We start from the raw sequence: 17961 nt of genomic DNA, 5'->3' as shown, positions 1-17961 counted from the left end.
TAGTGAGTCCTAACCATGCCCACACCTGCTTAGCGTCAACCATTCAGCAGGAGCAGGGTATATGGTGGTATGGCTGCTGGCATATAGAAGTTGATTATATAGCTGGTGAAGGGCTGGTGCAGCTAAAAGTGTCAAACAAAACTTAAACCAGGTTGACCAGTTTTTAGCTGGAATTTTCAGCAGGTAAGCAGATGGAATAGTTTATTTGATTGAATAAAGTCAAAAGCTTTGTCAAGTGAATATTGCTTTTATTTGGACATTTAAATCACCTTAATGCATTACAATGTTTTTCAAATACAGTCCCGGGGATTCACTGTGCATGACATTTTTTTCCCTTTTGACTACGATTAAAAAATGGGATTAATTGAAATGTCACCATTTTAATGTAATGCATAAATATGGAATGAACTTGATAAATGTTAACACAGAGAGCAGAGGGGGCAGGGTTTTCAAAAAACCTATGTCACTGCTGGGTGTTTTAGATACTAGAACCAGAAAGAGAAGGCTGATGCATGTGGGCCTTTAGCGTCTAGCTAAATCTGCCTCATAGTCTGTCAAGGGACAAAAGCAGTTGGCTTTAAAGGAAATAGATGCATGTTATGCACTATTAATTAATGAAGCCACTAAGTCTAGCCCTTTTGAACCTTGTGTCTTACTTTGCGCTTGAACTATCTGCCGTGAAACTAGCAAAACTGTGTCTGTCCAAGAGCTAAATAGACTTGCTTTCTGTGCTTTAGAATATGCACTGAGACTATTAAGAAAGAGCCATCTGAGTGACAAGTATGCAATAATAGAGAAAATCAGGAAGGGGGCAAGTACTTTTTCATGGCACTGTATTTGTTTTGAGAGTTGGAAAACCATTCTTATGTTTCCTCAGCAGTGCATTGTTGAAACTGCATCTATCGTTATGCTGGAAGATGGGTATTGCTGTACTGAATTGTTCCTGGCTTTGTTTTGACTGGAGTGCACTTTTTTGTCCCTTAAGACATGGCTATAATGTGTGGAGGGACCCCATGAAGCCCACTCAGATCCTGAGCAGGCTGTGCAAAGAAGCAAAGATAGATGGACCACACTACGGCCCTGGTGGACGGGTAAAGGTTGCAAATCGCGTCTACCTGGGACCCACCGAGATTGAAGACGAGAATGGTGGGAAGGCAATCCATTATCCTGGCTCTTACATTCCTGGTGCAAAGCCTTAGGGCAGACTAATAATACCATTTGTTATCTGTCTTCCTTAATGCTAATTACAATAGAACCTGAGACGTATACTGTAAACCTGTGTAAAAAAAAAGATTAACCAGTCACCCAAACAGGATATGAACCTGGAATGATTATGCAATTACTCTTTCAAGCTCCTTATTATGATGCATTGATTCACTTTGTTACTACCACTGATATAAATTGGGGAAATTAAAGGGAATACATTTTATTTCATGTGTCTCTCAATACATTGATACATTGGGTTTAATAATTAATAGTATTAGAAATATTTTATGTTGAGCTGGGTAGTCAGAAGTTACCTGCGAGTCCTCACCATTGGTCACTTTTCACTTTTTACTTTTCACTGTTCCCTCACTGATGCCATGTCTTGTATGATGGCAGGAACCATCCTGAGCTTGCTTTGAACTTAGTTTATCTCATCCTGCTAGGGCATTTCCTTCTCAATAGATTTTATAGTTTATCTTTAATTGTAATTTATTATGAATTTCATTTCCATTTTTGGGGAATCAAGAGAATAAGCATTTCTTTCAAGTACAGACAGGATATTATTGTGCTGTGTCTTATTGTTGTCTTTTGTGAAATGCATATATCATTCTCACAACCAAATGACGATCTAACCCAATATTTTTTAAAAGGATTTCATGGTAGCTGGGCTAGCTGATTGTGTTTACTTAATTTGAGCGTAGGGTTATGAACCGTGCCAACGGATTGCTTGTGTTTCGATTAGGCATAGGATCAGAGGGGCCTCAGTGAGTACAGTGTACTAAGTTGTGCTGCTGGGCACGGGAGAGGTTTTCCCAGGGCTGAGAGTCACAATAACCAGTCCAAGGGTGTGTTCTACAGGTCTGAAGAAGCAGACGGAGGAGCACCTGGCCCTTGCTGCACTGAAGCACTGGGAGGACATGCCACGACTGGGCTGCAGGCTTATCCCCGAGCATGTGGAAACCCGCCCCCTTCTCAACCCTGACAAACCGGGCATCGAGCAGGTAAGCCCCATTGCTCTCATGCCCTGAAAACCTGCATTGGAGCAAGTTCATTAAGCAGGTAGATCCTGCCTCTCAACCGTGAAAAACAAGCAGGTAGAAGGTAGCACTCACCCCTCATGCATATACAATAAACCCCTCCTCAACTCTGGAGGATATGGTATTGACTAGGTGGTAGGTTCTGAGGACCACATTCAGAATATTGCCAGGACACTGTCAAACCTTGGTTTACCATTTCACCAGGAAGACATAGCTCACACATTTTGAAGGCTCTACTACAGGGGGCTCCCCTTCTGTTTTGAGCAGTATTTTCATGTTATTGAATAAGTCACTTAGTCAAATGTCTTTATTGTCACTGTGGGAACATGCAGCTGTGCAACGGCTGTGGCCTGCGCATGGTTAAACACACAAAAGTATGTACATCTAAAAAATTTGAATATTGTGGAAAAGTTCATTTCATTCAAAAAGTGAAACTTTCATATATTCTAGATTAATTACACATAAAGTGTATTTACACAATTGGCACCCCTGGTTTAATACTTCGTGCAAACACCCCTGGATTAATATAGTACTTTGTGCAAACACCACTGGCAAAGATGACAGCCACAAGTCATTTCCTATAATATGTGAGAAGGTTAGAGAACACATTTGGAGGGACTTTTCAGAATTATTGATATACCCCCACTTCAGTTCAGACCACAGGACTTTCATAGTCTTTTAAGTCTGGATGCTGTGATGGCCATTGCAGTACATGGTTGTTGTTTTTACTTTGCAGGACATGGTTGTTGTTTTTACTTAACCATTTCTAGGTGGATTGTTATGTATGTCTGGGAGTCATTGTCCTGCTAGGCAATCTACCTATGACCACACCAGACATGTCGATGGTGTCCAAAACCTTAAATTTTGGTCGCATCTGACCATAGCACTCTCTTTCAGTAATAATTCAAGATGCAAAGTTTTGTTCATTGTGCTCAGTAAGGGCTGTCTTCATGCCACCCTTCCAAAGGTTTTGCTGGTATGGAGGTGCCATTGTATGTTTGTTTGTTTTTTGACTTGGTGACCAGAAGATACAACCAATCTCTGCAATTCTTGAACTGCAATCCTTGGGTTACTTACCGGCTCCCTCATCATCTTCCTTACTGTTCGTGGGGATAATATGCACTTGCATCCTCTTCCTGGAAAGTTTGCAACCATTCCATATGTTTTCCACCATTTTATTATTGCCCTTACAGTGATAAGTGGTCTGTTTAACCTTTAATTTAGAGGATGTTTTGTACCCATTACCCAACTTGCGATGGTGAACTATCATCCGTGTCTTCCAAATTGACAGTTCTTTGGCTTTTGCTGATGGATGACAAAGGGATTGTGCATGCTTGTTACCTCATTTTTATACTCTAGTGAAACAGGAAGTGATGGAATGACAATATAGTTCCTATAGATTGAGATTAACAAAATGTATTGCCAATTTCACTTTGTTTGATTTTATTTACAATAATTGTTAGGCATGCCAGTCATTTTGGCACCTGTGGTTTTTAGAAAAAATCACATTAATAAATAAAAACGAATGTAAACGTATCGAAATAGAAATATATCGTTTTCCTGTATGTTTGAACAGAAAATATATATCATCATCAATGTTTTTTCTCCATTTTTATTAATGAAGCCCACTGTATTTTTCTTTTAAAGGGAAGAATTGAGATGTGGGTGGATATGTTCCCCAAGGACATGCCAGCCCCTGGACCTTCCGTTGATATCTCCCCTAGGAAACCTAAGAAGTAAGAAACATTTTTCATTAATGAAACTGTTGGGTGATGATGAGAACATTTTTACAAATATCTTGGCTCCAATGACTAAAATTATTTCCCACAAATCAAGTGCAGACTTCAATACCCAATGTAGAGAACTGGGTGTTCAGTTTTATGACCAAAATTGTGAAAACATGTTTCAGCTAAATGCTGTGTTTGCTTGTTCATTTATGATTTCCATAAACACCTGTAAGTTGGCTGCACCTGATCATAAGCAAACTTACAGTTTAACTTTAAGGCCAAATCCATTGTTTGAAGATGCAACGAAAAGCAATTCTGACTTTGTGAGTCTCTCTCATCCTGCTTGACATTATTTGTTGCTGTCATTTTCCAGATTTGAGCTGAGGGTGATTGTCTGGAATACAGATGAAGTCATTCTGGAAGATGACGACATCTTCACTGGGGAAAAATCCAGTGACATTTTCGTGCGGGGGTGAATATGACACATATGCATGTTCGGTGTGAGAAGTGTCTCTGGGTTATTTGTTCTTAACCCATGCTGTTGTTGCAGTATGTGTATTCTCTTCTAATTACTTGAAACAATGTGGTTTGTTAGCACTGGATCTTAATGTGATGTGTAAGCAGTGAACTTAAAATAAGATAGCTATCTATCTTATTTTAAGTTCAACAATTATTTGACTAGGATATACCAAGTTATACTCAAGCTTCTCTGCATATTGCAGTAAGTGCAGTAAGATTTTTGTGATAGAAAGGAATTATGAATGCATTTGGTGAACTTTAAAAAGATACTGCCATGTAACGTAAAAGTTCGCCAATTGCTATTCTTGTCTAGCTCTAAACGCGTTTGCCAGTCTCGCATTCAAAAGTAAGGGCGGTGACGTATAATCTGTATAATCTGGCATCTGCCTTTTTTTCTATCTAGCTAATGTATGCATTCAAGTTGCTTCATTCACAATTCCTTTCTACCAAAAAATCTACCCTGCGCATATACTGCAATATGCAAGTAAGCTTGTAATTTAAAGGCATACTTTGCTATCTCGATAGGCAACAACTAAACTAAACCTGGGCCACGTTTCCCGACAACGGTGTCTCTTAGTGTTTTACAAAGACTCGAAAGGGTCTTACTCGGCTATACCTTACTAAAGTTGTTTACTTTTCTAGGCATTCTCTCCGAACTATCACTTCGGCGGTTGCTTAAGGGATAGCTTCTACGTGCGATGTTACTAGGCCCATCGGCGGTTCTAAGATTGATTATTCACTCCATGTAGCGACTACTTGACTGCGTTATGAGAGAAAGTATGAATTAATTATGAATAAAACACTGCAGGAATACTTTTAAAATATTGCGTTCATCACGACTGGTGGGAACTTATTAATAGAATAAAAAACGTACAAACTCAATTATCCAACCGTATATGTAATTTTCGCCAAATTATATATACGGTTTATGATATCAGATTATGGTATTACACCTCGTTCCGCTACACCACCTAGCAATACGCTTTCTTTGGCATGTCATGTTTTATTTACATTATTTTAATATCTTTGTCATGGTGCCTGAAATGACTTTGCAATCAGGGTTGATTTGCCAGAAGCACCTTACTGGTGGAATTCACGATTACTGGTGTAATTCACTATTTTTGTCTGATTAGCTGACGTTTTCAATAAAAGCGCACCAATAAGCAAAATGCACCAACACGAAAACAACATAAGATATAGTGGGGAAAAAACTAAGAAAGAAGCGGTTCCACAGCGTCACACAGAACAAAATGGAGATATTGTTAGACGACATGGCGCTGAATAAAGAAAAATTATTTTCCAGTTTTAAGACTACGGTGTTGAACAAAACAAATAAATAACTATAGTTAAACATCGCTCCAGCCCACAGAGATGGGAAATTGTCAGTTTATAAATATAATTTAAAAGGCAATTAGGCAACATGTTCAATAAAGTGCAACATGCATCCTTCGTAATGAACAATTTTATTTGTTGCATGAAAACCATCCCATTAATGTGGTATTTTATTAGTACTATTAGCCAACTACAACTGTAGAATTATTAGTGTACATATTTCTTAACAGATTGAGATGAAACTAAGAGCAACAGCTGATTTCAGAGACTTGTGGTTGTAACAGTGGTGGCCACTAGCAAAGTGAGCTGACAAAATCAGTAAGGTATAGCTAAGAGTGGTCCAGACCAACCTTATGAAAGTACCACGAACAGAGGGTATACTTAGCTAAGAAAGTTTCAAGAAACATGCTGAAACGTTAAAGTAGAGCTTAAGGTATAACGATGTAGCGTTAAGCAGGCTTCGGGAAACTCAGGCCAGATCATTAGGAGCAGGTTTCACAAAGTGAATGCAGTTGAAGTAGCTATTTCGACACAATGTACACAGCAGCAGCAATAATTGCACATTAATGTGATACGACAGTGCAGGACCTGGGTATGCTTTTTGGCAAGAAATTATTCTATTCCTTGGATGGTTGAAGTTAGACCCTATTTTAAGGGACCTGTACCATGTTTATTGATTAATCTAGTATGTGATATAAGATCATTAATAGGAGCATAAGAAATTAGATAATTGATATGAGCACAACAATTATTTAACCAGGAAAGTCAGTTCATATTCAGGTTCAGGTTCTTATTAGAAATTCATATGTCTAAACTCACAAAATCAGACAAGAAAATTAAGTGTAACAGACGACCACATAAAAAAGCAATTGATTTGCCAGCTATATCAAATGTACGGCATTTATAAAATAAACCCTCTCTCATCTATACATCCTTGGGCTAAATATATCAGCTGCGGGGTGGTTATTTCAGGGGGCGCTGTGATGTCATGAGAGGTTGGGTTGTACTGGGCAGGGTGGGGTAAGAGCTCATAATGGAAATACAAAAACACGGGAGTTAGAGGTGAATAAAGCCCATTTCATTCTTCAATAATGAATCCTCCATAGATTTTATGGCATTTCCTTAGGAAAAATATGTTTATTAAACAAAGTTCAATAATTAAATTGCATAAAGTTACTTCCTTAGTTCATGAATGAACTTTCCCCAGCAAACCGCCCTGCGTGCTCTTTCCTTTGTGCTTGAGCAGCCACCCTACCCAAGTCCTCTGTTCATGCAATTAAGGTGTTTAACCACCGGCAGCTGTGCGACGCCCAGTTCCTGGTCACCCGGACTTGGAGGGCTCATTCCAATCGCTTATTTTTCTCCTCTTTTTTCTTTTTCTTGCACTTTTTCTACTCCTACCTCCATATAGCGTGAAAGGCTAGAAAAAGTGCCAAGAAATTCACATGGAAAATCCAGAAAAAGTAAATTAGACAAATGGAATGTTCTTGCTCCATCAGGCGTCAGTTGAAGCCATGTCAGTAATAGACATGGCAGATGCATGGAAGATTGGGAGATCTGGATCCACAGGTCAATCAGTTATATGTCAGGCTTTCCGAAAAAAAAAAAACTTGCGCTTAAAAAAAGGAATATTTAAGGGGTTGGAATGTCCTTAAAGATGGTGGACCTCAATCGATTTCCGGGTCAAGAGCAAGGAAAGGAAAAAAGTGGAGAAAAACAATCAAATTAAATGAGCCCGTATTTTTCTGACTGCCGCCATTTTGTTGGATGGTCCCACTTGTCTCCTCCAGGTGGGACATGCCGGCCATTTATCACCAGTGCCACTTGTGATGCCACAGCACTGAGAAAAAAAGTGTTTGTAACTATTATAGATATAGATTATAGACAGATGCATGCAGATCTTTGTAAACTAAAGAAAAAGCCATGGGGTGTGTCTTATTTTGTTGTTCTACCTGCTTTTTCCAGCTGGCTGAAGGGACAACAGGAGGACAAGCAGGACACTGATGTCCACTACCACTCGCTGACGGGAGAGGGAAACTTCAACTGGCGCTTTGTCTACCCATTCGACTACCTGATGGCTGAGGAGAAGATCGTCATCTCCAAGAAGGAGTCCATGTTTGCCTGGGATGAGACTGAGTACAAGATCCCTGCACGCCTCAACCTGCAAGTGTGGGATGCCGACCACTTCTCGGCTGATGACTTCCTAGGTACGGCAGCCCCACAGCCCCACCGACAGATATATTGCCAGCCTGGCTGGCTTTGAACCAGCCATTATGCTGTTCCACAATTTCCCACTTTTTTTCTCAAGTCTGACTGTAGGCAGCATTGGTACTTCTTTATTAGTGGACTATTAGCAGAAGTCTTGTTCATCCCACACTAGGGTAAGGTGAACTCAGATTTGCAAGGGCTCTTGAGCCTTCTCTGGAATTCTACCTGTACCATGTACAAGCAGAGGGAAGCAGAACTTCATCTGGAGGTTTAATATGTGGCTACATTTTTGTATGGGAGAGGGGTACCGGTTTATGGGCCATGGGACTCCTTTTGGGACAGCAGGGAGTGAGGGAACAGAAGAGGATATGTAGAAGCAACAAACTGAAATGTCTTTGTTTAAATGCTAGAAGCATAAAAAAATAGTTTTTGGAACTTGAGGCAGTTATTATTAGTGGGGGCTATGACATTGTAGGGATTACAGAGACATAGCTTGGGGATGAAGATGGGAATTAATATAATATAGAGGGGTATACACTTAGTAGGAAGGGCAGATCTAGTAAGAGAGGTGGGGGTGTTGCTGTTTATGTAAGAGAAAATCTTAGTGTGCAAGAGATTACGGAAATGCCCAACACATGCCGATTGAGGATATTTGGTTTAAGCTTATTGGGGAGGAAGATGAGGGTCTTAATATTGGAGTGTGTTACCAACCGCCAGTATACAATGCTCTTTAAAAATATAAAACAAGCTTGCCAGGGAGGCGAGGCTATTATCATGAGAGACTTCAATTTGGTGACCAGACAGGGAAAAAGCGAGGAGGAATTTTTGGATGTTATGAATGACCCTTTAGTATGTCAGTCAGCCTATAAGAGGGCAATCAATTTTAGATCTGGTAGTATGTAATTATTCAGAATTTGCAGGATAGAGGTAATGGAACCACTTGGGACAAGTGAACATTCCACAATAAGTTTTGATGTATTTTGGCAAAGGAAGAGGGATTGGCAACATTAAAAAGATGCAATCAAATTTAAGTTATGTAGACTGGGAGCGGGGCGGCACGGATGGTGCAGTAGGTAGCACTGCCGCCTCACAGCAAGGAGGTCCTGGGTTCAAATCCCCGTCGGCCGGGGCCTCTCTGTGCGGAGTTTGCATGTTCTCCCTGTGTCTGCGTGGGTTTCCTCCGGGTACTCCGGTTTCCTCCCACAGTCCAAAGACATGCATGTTAGGCTGATTGGAGAGTCTAAATTGCCCGTAGGTGTGAGTGTGTGAGTGAATGGTGTGTGTGCCCTGCGATGGACTGGCGTCCTGTCTAGGGTGTATTCCTGCCTTTCGCCCAATGTATGCTGGGATAGGCTCCAGCCCCCCTGCGACCCTGTTCGGGGTAATGGATGGATGGATGGATGGATGGATGGATAGATAGACTGGGAGCAAATTCTTGATTGCAGGACTGTGAATGAAAAGTGGAGCAGGTTCAAAAGGGTTATACTTGACGCACAGTGTAAATTCATTCCTAAGGTGCTGAAATGTAAGTTGAGAAAACAATCTCTACTGTGGATGAATACAACTATACATAAGAGTTTGCTAAAAAAAGAATAAACTGTATCAGACATATAAAAAGGACAGCACTGAGAGTAATAAAGCTGAATATTGTAATATGTGTGCTAAGGTAAAAAAATAACTAAGGTTATCCAAAAAGCAATTTCAAAGGCAAATCTCAGCTGATGCTAAATGCAAACCCAAACGCTTCTTTCAATACGGCAGTAGGAAAAGTAAAATGAAGGGTTCAAGTGCATTCAGAATAACAAAGGAGAACTGCTGTATAAGAACAAAGATATTGCTGAGGCTTTAAATGGCTACTTTGTTGAGAGTTTTACCAGGGAGGAGGTTACTAGTAGGCTGGAAGGCATACTCAATACTAACAATGTCTTAGCCAATATTGAGACAGGGGATAAAGAAATATTGGATAAATTAAAGACAAATAAGGCAGCAGGCCCAGATGGCATATTCCCAAGGGTACTCAAAGAGTTAAGTGAGATCATTTTTAAACCACTGTCAATATTTTTAGACAGTCTTTAGAAACTGGAGAAATACCGAATGGTAATATAATACCAATATATAACAAAGGGGACCGTACCGATCTAGGAAGCTACAGGTCTGTCAGTCTAACTTGTATCACATGTAAAATACTGGAATCTATCATTAGGGACAAACTGGAATTATTTCTTGAAAATAATAACATTCTAAGGGATAGCCAGCATGGTTTTCGAAAGGGTAGGTCATGCCTGACAAACCTTTTGGCATTCTTTGAGGAAGCTACCAAGTGTTTTGATGATAGTATGGCTTATGATATTGTATACCTAGATTTCCAGAAAGCATTCGATAAGGTAACACATGACTAACTGATTATCAAAATGAGGATGGTAGGAATTGTAGGAGCCATTTTGAAGTGGGTTCAGAATTGGCTACAGGAAAGGACACAAAAAGTAGTAGTAGAAGGGGCCTTACCAAGCAGGGTATTGTGGGAGTCCCATATGGATCGGTGCTGGGGCCACTGCTCTTCCTCATTTACATAAATGACCTAGACATGGGCATTGAAAGTCATTTAGTTAAATTTGCAGATGATACAAAACTAGGAGGTTTAACTAACAGTATTGACTCTACTATACTGTTAGTTAAATTCTATACAACTACCATATGGGAAATAAAAATATAAGGCAGGATTACTTCATGGGGCGTACAAAATTGGTTAGTGCTCAAATGGAAAAAGACTTAGGGGTCATAGTTGACCAAAGCCTTTCGGGTTCCTGTCAATGTGCAGTAGCAAAAGGCCAATAGGATGTTAGGATACATACCCAGGAGTATTGATTATAAGTTATAAGACGTTATACTCACCTTATACAATACTCTTGTTAGACCACACTTGGAGTACTGTGTGCAATTCTGCGGACCGCACTATAAGAAGGACATAGAAGCATTGAAAACGTTCAGAGAAGGGCAACCAGATTGATTCCATGTATAAAAGATAAGTTTTACGAGGATATACTTGGGATGCTTAATCTCTTTAAGCTTATTAAAAGCAGGTTTAGGGGGGATTTGATTGAGGCTTTTAAATGCATTAAAGGGATTAACAAAATGAATTATAGGGGATTCTTCAGGTTGAGTTCGGTTAACAGAACGAGAGGACACAAATAGAAATTGGCAAAGGCAAAATTCCGTACAGATATTAGGAAGTATCTTTTCACACAGCGAGTGGTCAATGTGTGGAATAGCTTGCCACTGCATGTAGTGGAGGCAGAAAGAATGGGGGTTTTCAAGACCAGGCTTGATACGGTGTTAGATACTATTTAGCTTTTAGGCAAACTAGGCAGTAGATACACTTAGGGGTAGGAAAAGGCGAGCATTGTTGGACTGAATGGCCTGTTCTCGCCATTACCTTATGTTATGTTATGCTATGTTACCGTGGCACAGATATAGACAACCTTAGGCTTGGAGAACCACAGCTTTACGTGGTTTTCACCCTCAAATCAGCAACCAATATAGACCCAAGAAAACAGGTGAGATTAAATATATGCAACATTATTTCATTAACCAATGAAGTTTTACAAATTAACTGACACCAATACCATACAGCACTCTAGGACCAGGGATGGGCACCCATGCCTTAGCCAATCACCAGGTGCCTACATACTGTCAGTGAAATGAGCAGCCCTCCTCCTACCCAGATTCCCTCTGTCCACAAGGTGAGTTTGAGATTTTGGCTCCCTATGTGCAGGTGCGATCGAGCTGGACCTGAACCGGTTTCCCCGTGGCGCAAAGACAGCTAAGCAGTGTTCCCTCGAGATGGTTACGAATGAGCAGGAGATGCCAATGGTGTCCATCTTCAAGCAGAAAAGGATCAAAGGCTGGTGGCCGTTTGTTGCCAGGGATGAAAACGATGAGTTTGAGCTCACGGTAATTTATGAACTAACATTTGTCTACATTTCATAGTATTGGCAGCAGCATGGATTGTTTTAATCAAATGAAACATCATACCAAGCATTTATTAGGTGAAATGCATGTCACTTGATAAGATAAGGAGTAGTTGGTTAATGCAGAAACCATTACATGACAAAGTACTATGGGTCATTCCGTGTAAAATCTCCTCCAAAACATTAACCTCATTGGATTTTAGAGAGATATTAATAAGGTGTGGGTGGCACCCAAAAAGTAACTCACGAGTGGAAATTGGGGTTTGAACATCAAATTCTTTGGCATTAAAGCACTGAAAACCTGTATTCTGGCACAATCTTCTGGCTACTTTCAGATTATGAATTAATTTCATAATACTGCTCATAAAAAAGTTAAATTGCTAAATCATGCCACTCTTGGCAATTTTCTTTTCAATATTTGATGGCTTACTAAAACAGCACCACTTGGTGTATGACTTCCAAACTTACAAGATGAGTTGATATTTTGGTTAAGAACAGCCACAATTAAAATAAAGTTAAATCCTGTAAATCATTTACTTAAGAATTATACAATGCCAAAGTTGGGTCCGGACAGAAATTGACCAAAAAGTGTTTTTCAACCAAGTAGTTGGTAAGGTGGAAAGTTTCCTATCGAAATGAGACTTTATGTAGTTCAAAAGGAATAATAGGCCTACTTATGTACGCAAAATTGAGTTTACTGCTATGTTTTGGAATGTTTTGATCATTTCAAAGAAAAGCTTAATTCACAATAAAACATACTTTGATGGCTTCCTACATCAGCGTCACTTGGTGCATGGTATCCAAATGTGAAATACCAGTAAATATCTTGGTTAAGAACAGCCACAAACAAAATTAAGTCAAATTCATAATTTAATAAATCCCAGAGACAGGCAAACAGTTCTGCAACCTGCAGGCTGGACTGAAGGGGGTAGTTGATGAGCGCAAACCCAAGAATGCGAAGGATCTTACAAGGATCTGCATGAAGGAATGGTCTAAATTCCCCCCAAATGTGTAAAGTCCAGTATTTTTCAACATTTTGAACATTTTTCAGCATTTTGAAAATTGCATTTTGGCACAATTTAGCCTTTTTGAAAATAGACAGACAATTCTGTCAGAGTACATAATTTCAGGGTTTTTCCTGCTTTCATGCCAAAGATATGACGATCGACACAAACCCCAATTTGTACTCAAGAGCGACTTTTTGGGGTACCCCCCCCCCCTTTTTTTTTTTTTATAAGAGCAAATATCTCGACAATGACAAATCCTATGAGGCTAATGTTGTAGGTGTTCCTTATTAAATATATAAAGAACACCTAAAGTACACAAAGCTTTATCAAAATTGGACTGGTCAAATCTCATACTTCTGGTTTTCACTGAATAACCCAATGACTGGTACAAGCGAGGAGCTTGCAGATAAAAACGGAAACACCCGTTTTTGGGGTGTCTCCATTTCCATCACTAATTTCACCCATGGTGATTTACTGCAGTATGTGCCTGGTAGCAGTAAATGTGCACAAATATAAACTTGGGGTTAAGGCATGCTGTGACATTGTTACTGCAAGGAAACAACATTTTTAACTCTAGACCTCCTGAGTATAAAACATTGTCAAACCTATGGGAACCCAGACATTTTATGCAATCCTGTGTGTGGGTTGGGGCTGCCTGCTACTTGGTGGATTACCATTGACTTGAACCTCAGGAGTCTTTTGAAAGGGAAATCACACACCCAAACTCTTATCCTCCTGACATCACAACCTCATTCTTTGCCATTCTCCAAAGGAGCATTTGGGTTCTTGTTATGCTACATTGTTGCCTCTGAGGTTATGACTACTGTTATTGTGTGAATATAAAATTAACATTGTGATAATAACACATTCCAGGAATTGCCTCCTCTTTACAGTATTAGCAGTAGCAGTCTTTGAAAGCATTTTCTTATTTTTTATTTGTACATATAGTGCCTGTGACGCTTGGTCTGGGGAGATCCATTTGTTGTCTCGGCCACACCTACTCGTGGAGAGGGCACATGTACCTGGATTGTGTTAATTAATCAGCCCGGGTGCTTAAAGTGTGCTTGTTTCCACAGTATGGGGCTGAGAACAGAAGCAGACTCTGAGAGAGGCAGTGATATTTAACCTTTTCTTTTTTCGTCGGCGCACAGGAAGGAAGACACTGCTGGAAAGCGGAGAAGCTGGTCAGCTAAAAAGCTGTTGTTCGGTTTCGCTTTCAGATGTCATTGTTATGTTAGTTTGTTATTTTTGCCCCGAACCTGTGAGGAGGAATGGCAAAGACTTATGATTATTTATTTTGAGTTGGAGTGGGTGCTCTGTCTCTCTCTATGCAGCCAACAACTGAAAATCCCGGAAGTGCTGCATCTCCCAGGGGTGCCATATGACATGTGACAGTGCCCAATTTGTCAAATTTGGAGCTGAACATTTCCAATTCCCACCCACAACCAAGCTCACACAGAGTGGAAAACCTGTCAAATGCACTGGATTTGGGAACCACTGCTCTATGGAGACACAGGATTCTTTAGGAACCCTTTCTCCTGACAGTATAGCCTAGACTCAACATCAGAGGGTATACAAAGCGCAATCGAGTGAGAATTCTCGGAAGCAACTGCTTGACTGACTTTACCTTTGACATGAGTGCAGTTTTCAAGTTAATACTCTGATTTAACAGTCTGCCCCATTTGCATTAAATAGCACTTACAGGTTCTAGTCTTTGTTCTAGGACAGCCCTATTTCTTCATATCAATGTCCTGACGGTTCTCACAGGGCAAGGTGGAGGCCGAGCTGCACCTCATGACAGCTGAAGAGGCGGAGAAGAATCCCGTCGGACTTGGGCGCAACGAGCCAGAACCCTTGGAGAAACCAAAGTAAGTGAACCATTCATAACTTCTTCCTCCTTTATTCCACCTCTTGGGGTGCAGAAAAAGTACAAGAGAATCAAAGAAACCACTTATAATCTGGAGGTTTATTGAGAGTTCACATATTACCACACATGTAGATCCTATATAAGAGCCAAACTGCCTTTGTAAACAGGCTGAAGTTTTTCTTCACAAACCGTTTGGTCAGTTCTGCAAACTCTTACCAGTTGATCTCACCAAACTGAGTCTGTGAAGAAGTGTAATGTTTGCGTATACTTCAAAGTTTTGAATACAGGCCAGTGTCTCATTTTCTGAGACTTGAAAAGTGTAATGGCATAGGAAATACAGTAGCTATGGGCAATATTCAGACTACTTAATCCAGTGGAACTGAACCCTGGTCTGGGAAAGCCACACAGTCTGCTGGTATTTGTTTGTTCCTTAAAATCAGCAACAAATTCACACTCAAGAAACTAGGCAAAGAAACTGTGTGGCGAATCAATGTGCAGCCAGCTGTCAACCCGCCCTCATGTGTCCTGGGGTTCGATTTCAAGCCATGGCACTTTCTGCACCTTTTCAGTCTGTAGCCGTTTTTCAGCTGTTTTCCGAATAAGAATAAAGTGGCAGTGAACTCTCCCTTTTAAAAAAAAACTAGGGGACGTGAGTTAATTGTGCAGTCAGCCGCTTTAATTTAAGAACAAAAACAAGCAGACTCTTAGGCCTTCTAGCACCAGGGTTGAAGACCTCTGAATTAATCATTCATACAGATCGATGCTAACCATTAACCCCTGCTTCACTTATCTGTCCACCACCCCCCTCCCTCCCTTCCCATGTTCGATCACAGTCGCCCTGACACCACGTTCCTGTGGTTCATCAGCCCCCTCAAAGCGATCCGTTACCTCATCTGCAACCGCTACAAGTGGCTGATCATTAAGATCGTGCTGGCACTGCTGGTCCTGGCCATGTTAGGGATCTTCATCTACAGCATGCCGGGCTACATGGTGAAGAAGATGTTGGGGGCCTGAAGAAAAGGCACCTCCCCCATATCAGACCACACCCTTCCCCCAGTTCCTCCCCTAGCAACACACATATTACTTCTTTGTTTGTTGTTTTGGATATTTAAAATAATAATAATAATAATTTATATGGTTTTGATCTAATGTCTGAATATCCCTTCCATTATGCCCAACTCTGAAACTGACACAGCCACCATATTAATGTGAAGGTCTGAAGCTCCACTGTGTGGTGATTACATGCAGTGGTTTAAATTACACAACTTGCTTCACATATTACCAGAAGACATCCCTTATACTCCTTAGGCATACTTTCTGCTTCAGTTTGGATACCAGAGGGTTTCTGAGTACTTTACCTCAACTGGCATTCCCAAAACTATTTTTCCCTTGTACTACACTTCCCTGATTTTTTTAACTGTCTCCTTTACAAATCAGAAGACACATCAAGTGCAATGCTAACCAAACATAAATCAAAAGCAGTTCAACTGATCGCTGAAATCAGTGCTAACCACTAACCCCCGCTTTACTTATCGGTCTCTGTGACGCCAACCTCTCTCCCTTACCACTAACCCCTGCCTCACTTATCTGTCTCTCTGACCCCAACCTCTCTCCCTCCCTTCCCATGTATGGTCACAGTCGCCCTGACACCACGTTCCTGTGGTTCATCAGTCCCCTCAAAGCGATCCATTACCTCATCTGCACCCGTTACAAGTGGCTGGTCATTAAGATCATGCTGGCACTCCTGGTCCTGGCTATGCTAGGGCTGTTCATCTACAACATGCCGGGCTACATGGTGAAGAAGCTCCTGGGAGCCTGAAGAAATAGCCTTGCCTCCCCTAAAGAAAACCATCCCTCCCCTCTGAGACCTCCCAGATATCCCACTCTTCTATTCAGTGGATTTTGCATGCACACTTGTAACTAGGCCTGGGTACATTAAAAGATTTGTATTGTATTGGTACTTAATTTTGACAGCCAAACAGTACTTTACTAGATCATTCACCGTCATTTTTGCAGTGTAAAATGGTGCAGTGCTGTCCCTTTAACTTAATTCCATGACTGATGGTTTTTCCATTTTTATGTGAATTCTTTGTTGTGCTTGTTGCATTTTGTGTCATTCTCATCAAGCTTCAGAAAATGAAGCCAAACATTCATATATTTCTTATTAATTTCCTATTGTCTTAGTTATGTGTCATCACACTATCCAGAAGCATCAATTGCAGAATTTGACCAATAGCCAAATTCAGAGCCATAGGGAACATGAAGCAGGCATAATATATGCCTGGGGGAAGAAGGACCAATAGGGGCTTGTTTGGTTGGTGGAGATTAGTATGAGAGCTGAAAGTGAGGTGAGGAAAATCTCAGAGATGGCAGTTTACATTTTTTCTGGGTTTGTTGTTTAGAGTAATTGGTAAAGAAAGATGCTAATGTTTAAAAGCTGTTGATTTTAAGCATGATATTTTTACCTCCACCAACACAGTTGACGGGGTTACGTTTTTGCCCCATTCCATCCATTTGTTTGTCTGTCTTGTACCAGGATATCTCCAAAAGTTATGGAAGTTTCATTTGCATGAAACTTGGTGGAAAGCTTGGTTATGGGACAGAGGAGAACTGCTTAACTTTTCACACTGATTGGCCAATGCGGGGCATGAATGTGGGTGTGGCCTTTCACCAAAAGGCATATGACCAGGGGTCATTGAAGGGCCGAAAGGGGGGCGTGGCAGTAGGCATAGCTTCTCACAAAAAGGAATGTAACTTTTCAATGTATTCAGGTAACACAATGAAACTTGCAGGTACTAGAGAACTCGTTTCTGCCCATATATAGTAATATAGTAAAGATTGGCCCATGGTGTTGCAATAAATGATTAAAATACAGTGGCTAGAATTTGATTCAGCATATCTCAAACCCATTTTGAAATATGGTTATTAAAATGTGCATCTCCTGATGTGAAGGGCATGGAAGAAATAATTAACCTTTGGTAAATATCCAACATGTGGAACTGGCTGCATATGCAAAACTGCATAGTTTTGGCAGAGGTATGCACTCTACTGAGTGCCATCTTCTTGTGTTGCGTGTGATAGATAAGTGAA

At 40.6% G+C, this 17961-nt stretch overlaps 1 protein-coding gene and 1 long non-coding RNA gene across 2 annotated transcripts in view; one reads left to right on the top strand and one right to left on the bottom strand.

Moving 5' to 3' along the window:
* The window catches only part of LOC133126188 (otoferlin-like), a 49662-nt gene extending 33745 nt beyond the window's left edge, over positions 1 to 15917 (top strand). Inside the window, exons 34-41 of the mRNA XM_061238136.1 lie at positions 986 to 1146; positions 2065 to 2207; positions 3891 to 3979; positions 4344 to 4442; positions 7787 to 8028; positions 11802 to 11980; positions 14772 to 14872; positions 15705 to 15917. Coding sequence (XP_061094120.1) covers positions 986 to 1146; positions 2065 to 2207; positions 3891 to 3979; positions 4344 to 4442; positions 7787 to 8028; positions 11802 to 11980; positions 14772 to 14872; positions 15705 to 15885 — 1195 coding nt within the window. The 3' untranslated portion in view covers positions 15886 to 15917. The remainder of the gene's footprint in view (positions 1 to 985; positions 1147 to 2064; positions 2208 to 3890; positions 3980 to 4343; positions 4443 to 7786; positions 8029 to 11801; positions 11981 to 14771; positions 14873 to 15704) is intronic.
* On the bottom strand, positions 9344 to 10976 carry LOC133126196 (uncharacterized). Its single transcript, XR_009708512.1, has 3 exons — positions 10922 to 10976; positions 10535 to 10607; positions 9344 to 9476 (listed from the first exon to the last, which is right to left on the bottom strand). It is a non-coding gene; the product is annotated as an uncharacterized LOC133126196 (long non-coding RNA).
* Positions 15918 to 17961: the final 2044 nt, after the last annotated feature.

Source organism: Conger conger, chromosome 1 (assembly GCF_963514075.1).
Source record: "Conger conger chromosome 1, fConCon1.1, whole genome shotgun sequence".
NCBI classification, from domain to species: Eukaryota; Metazoa; Chordata; class Actinopteri; order Anguilliformes; family Congridae; genus Conger; species Conger conger.
This window is presented reverse-complemented; position numbering and strand designations above follow the sequence as displayed.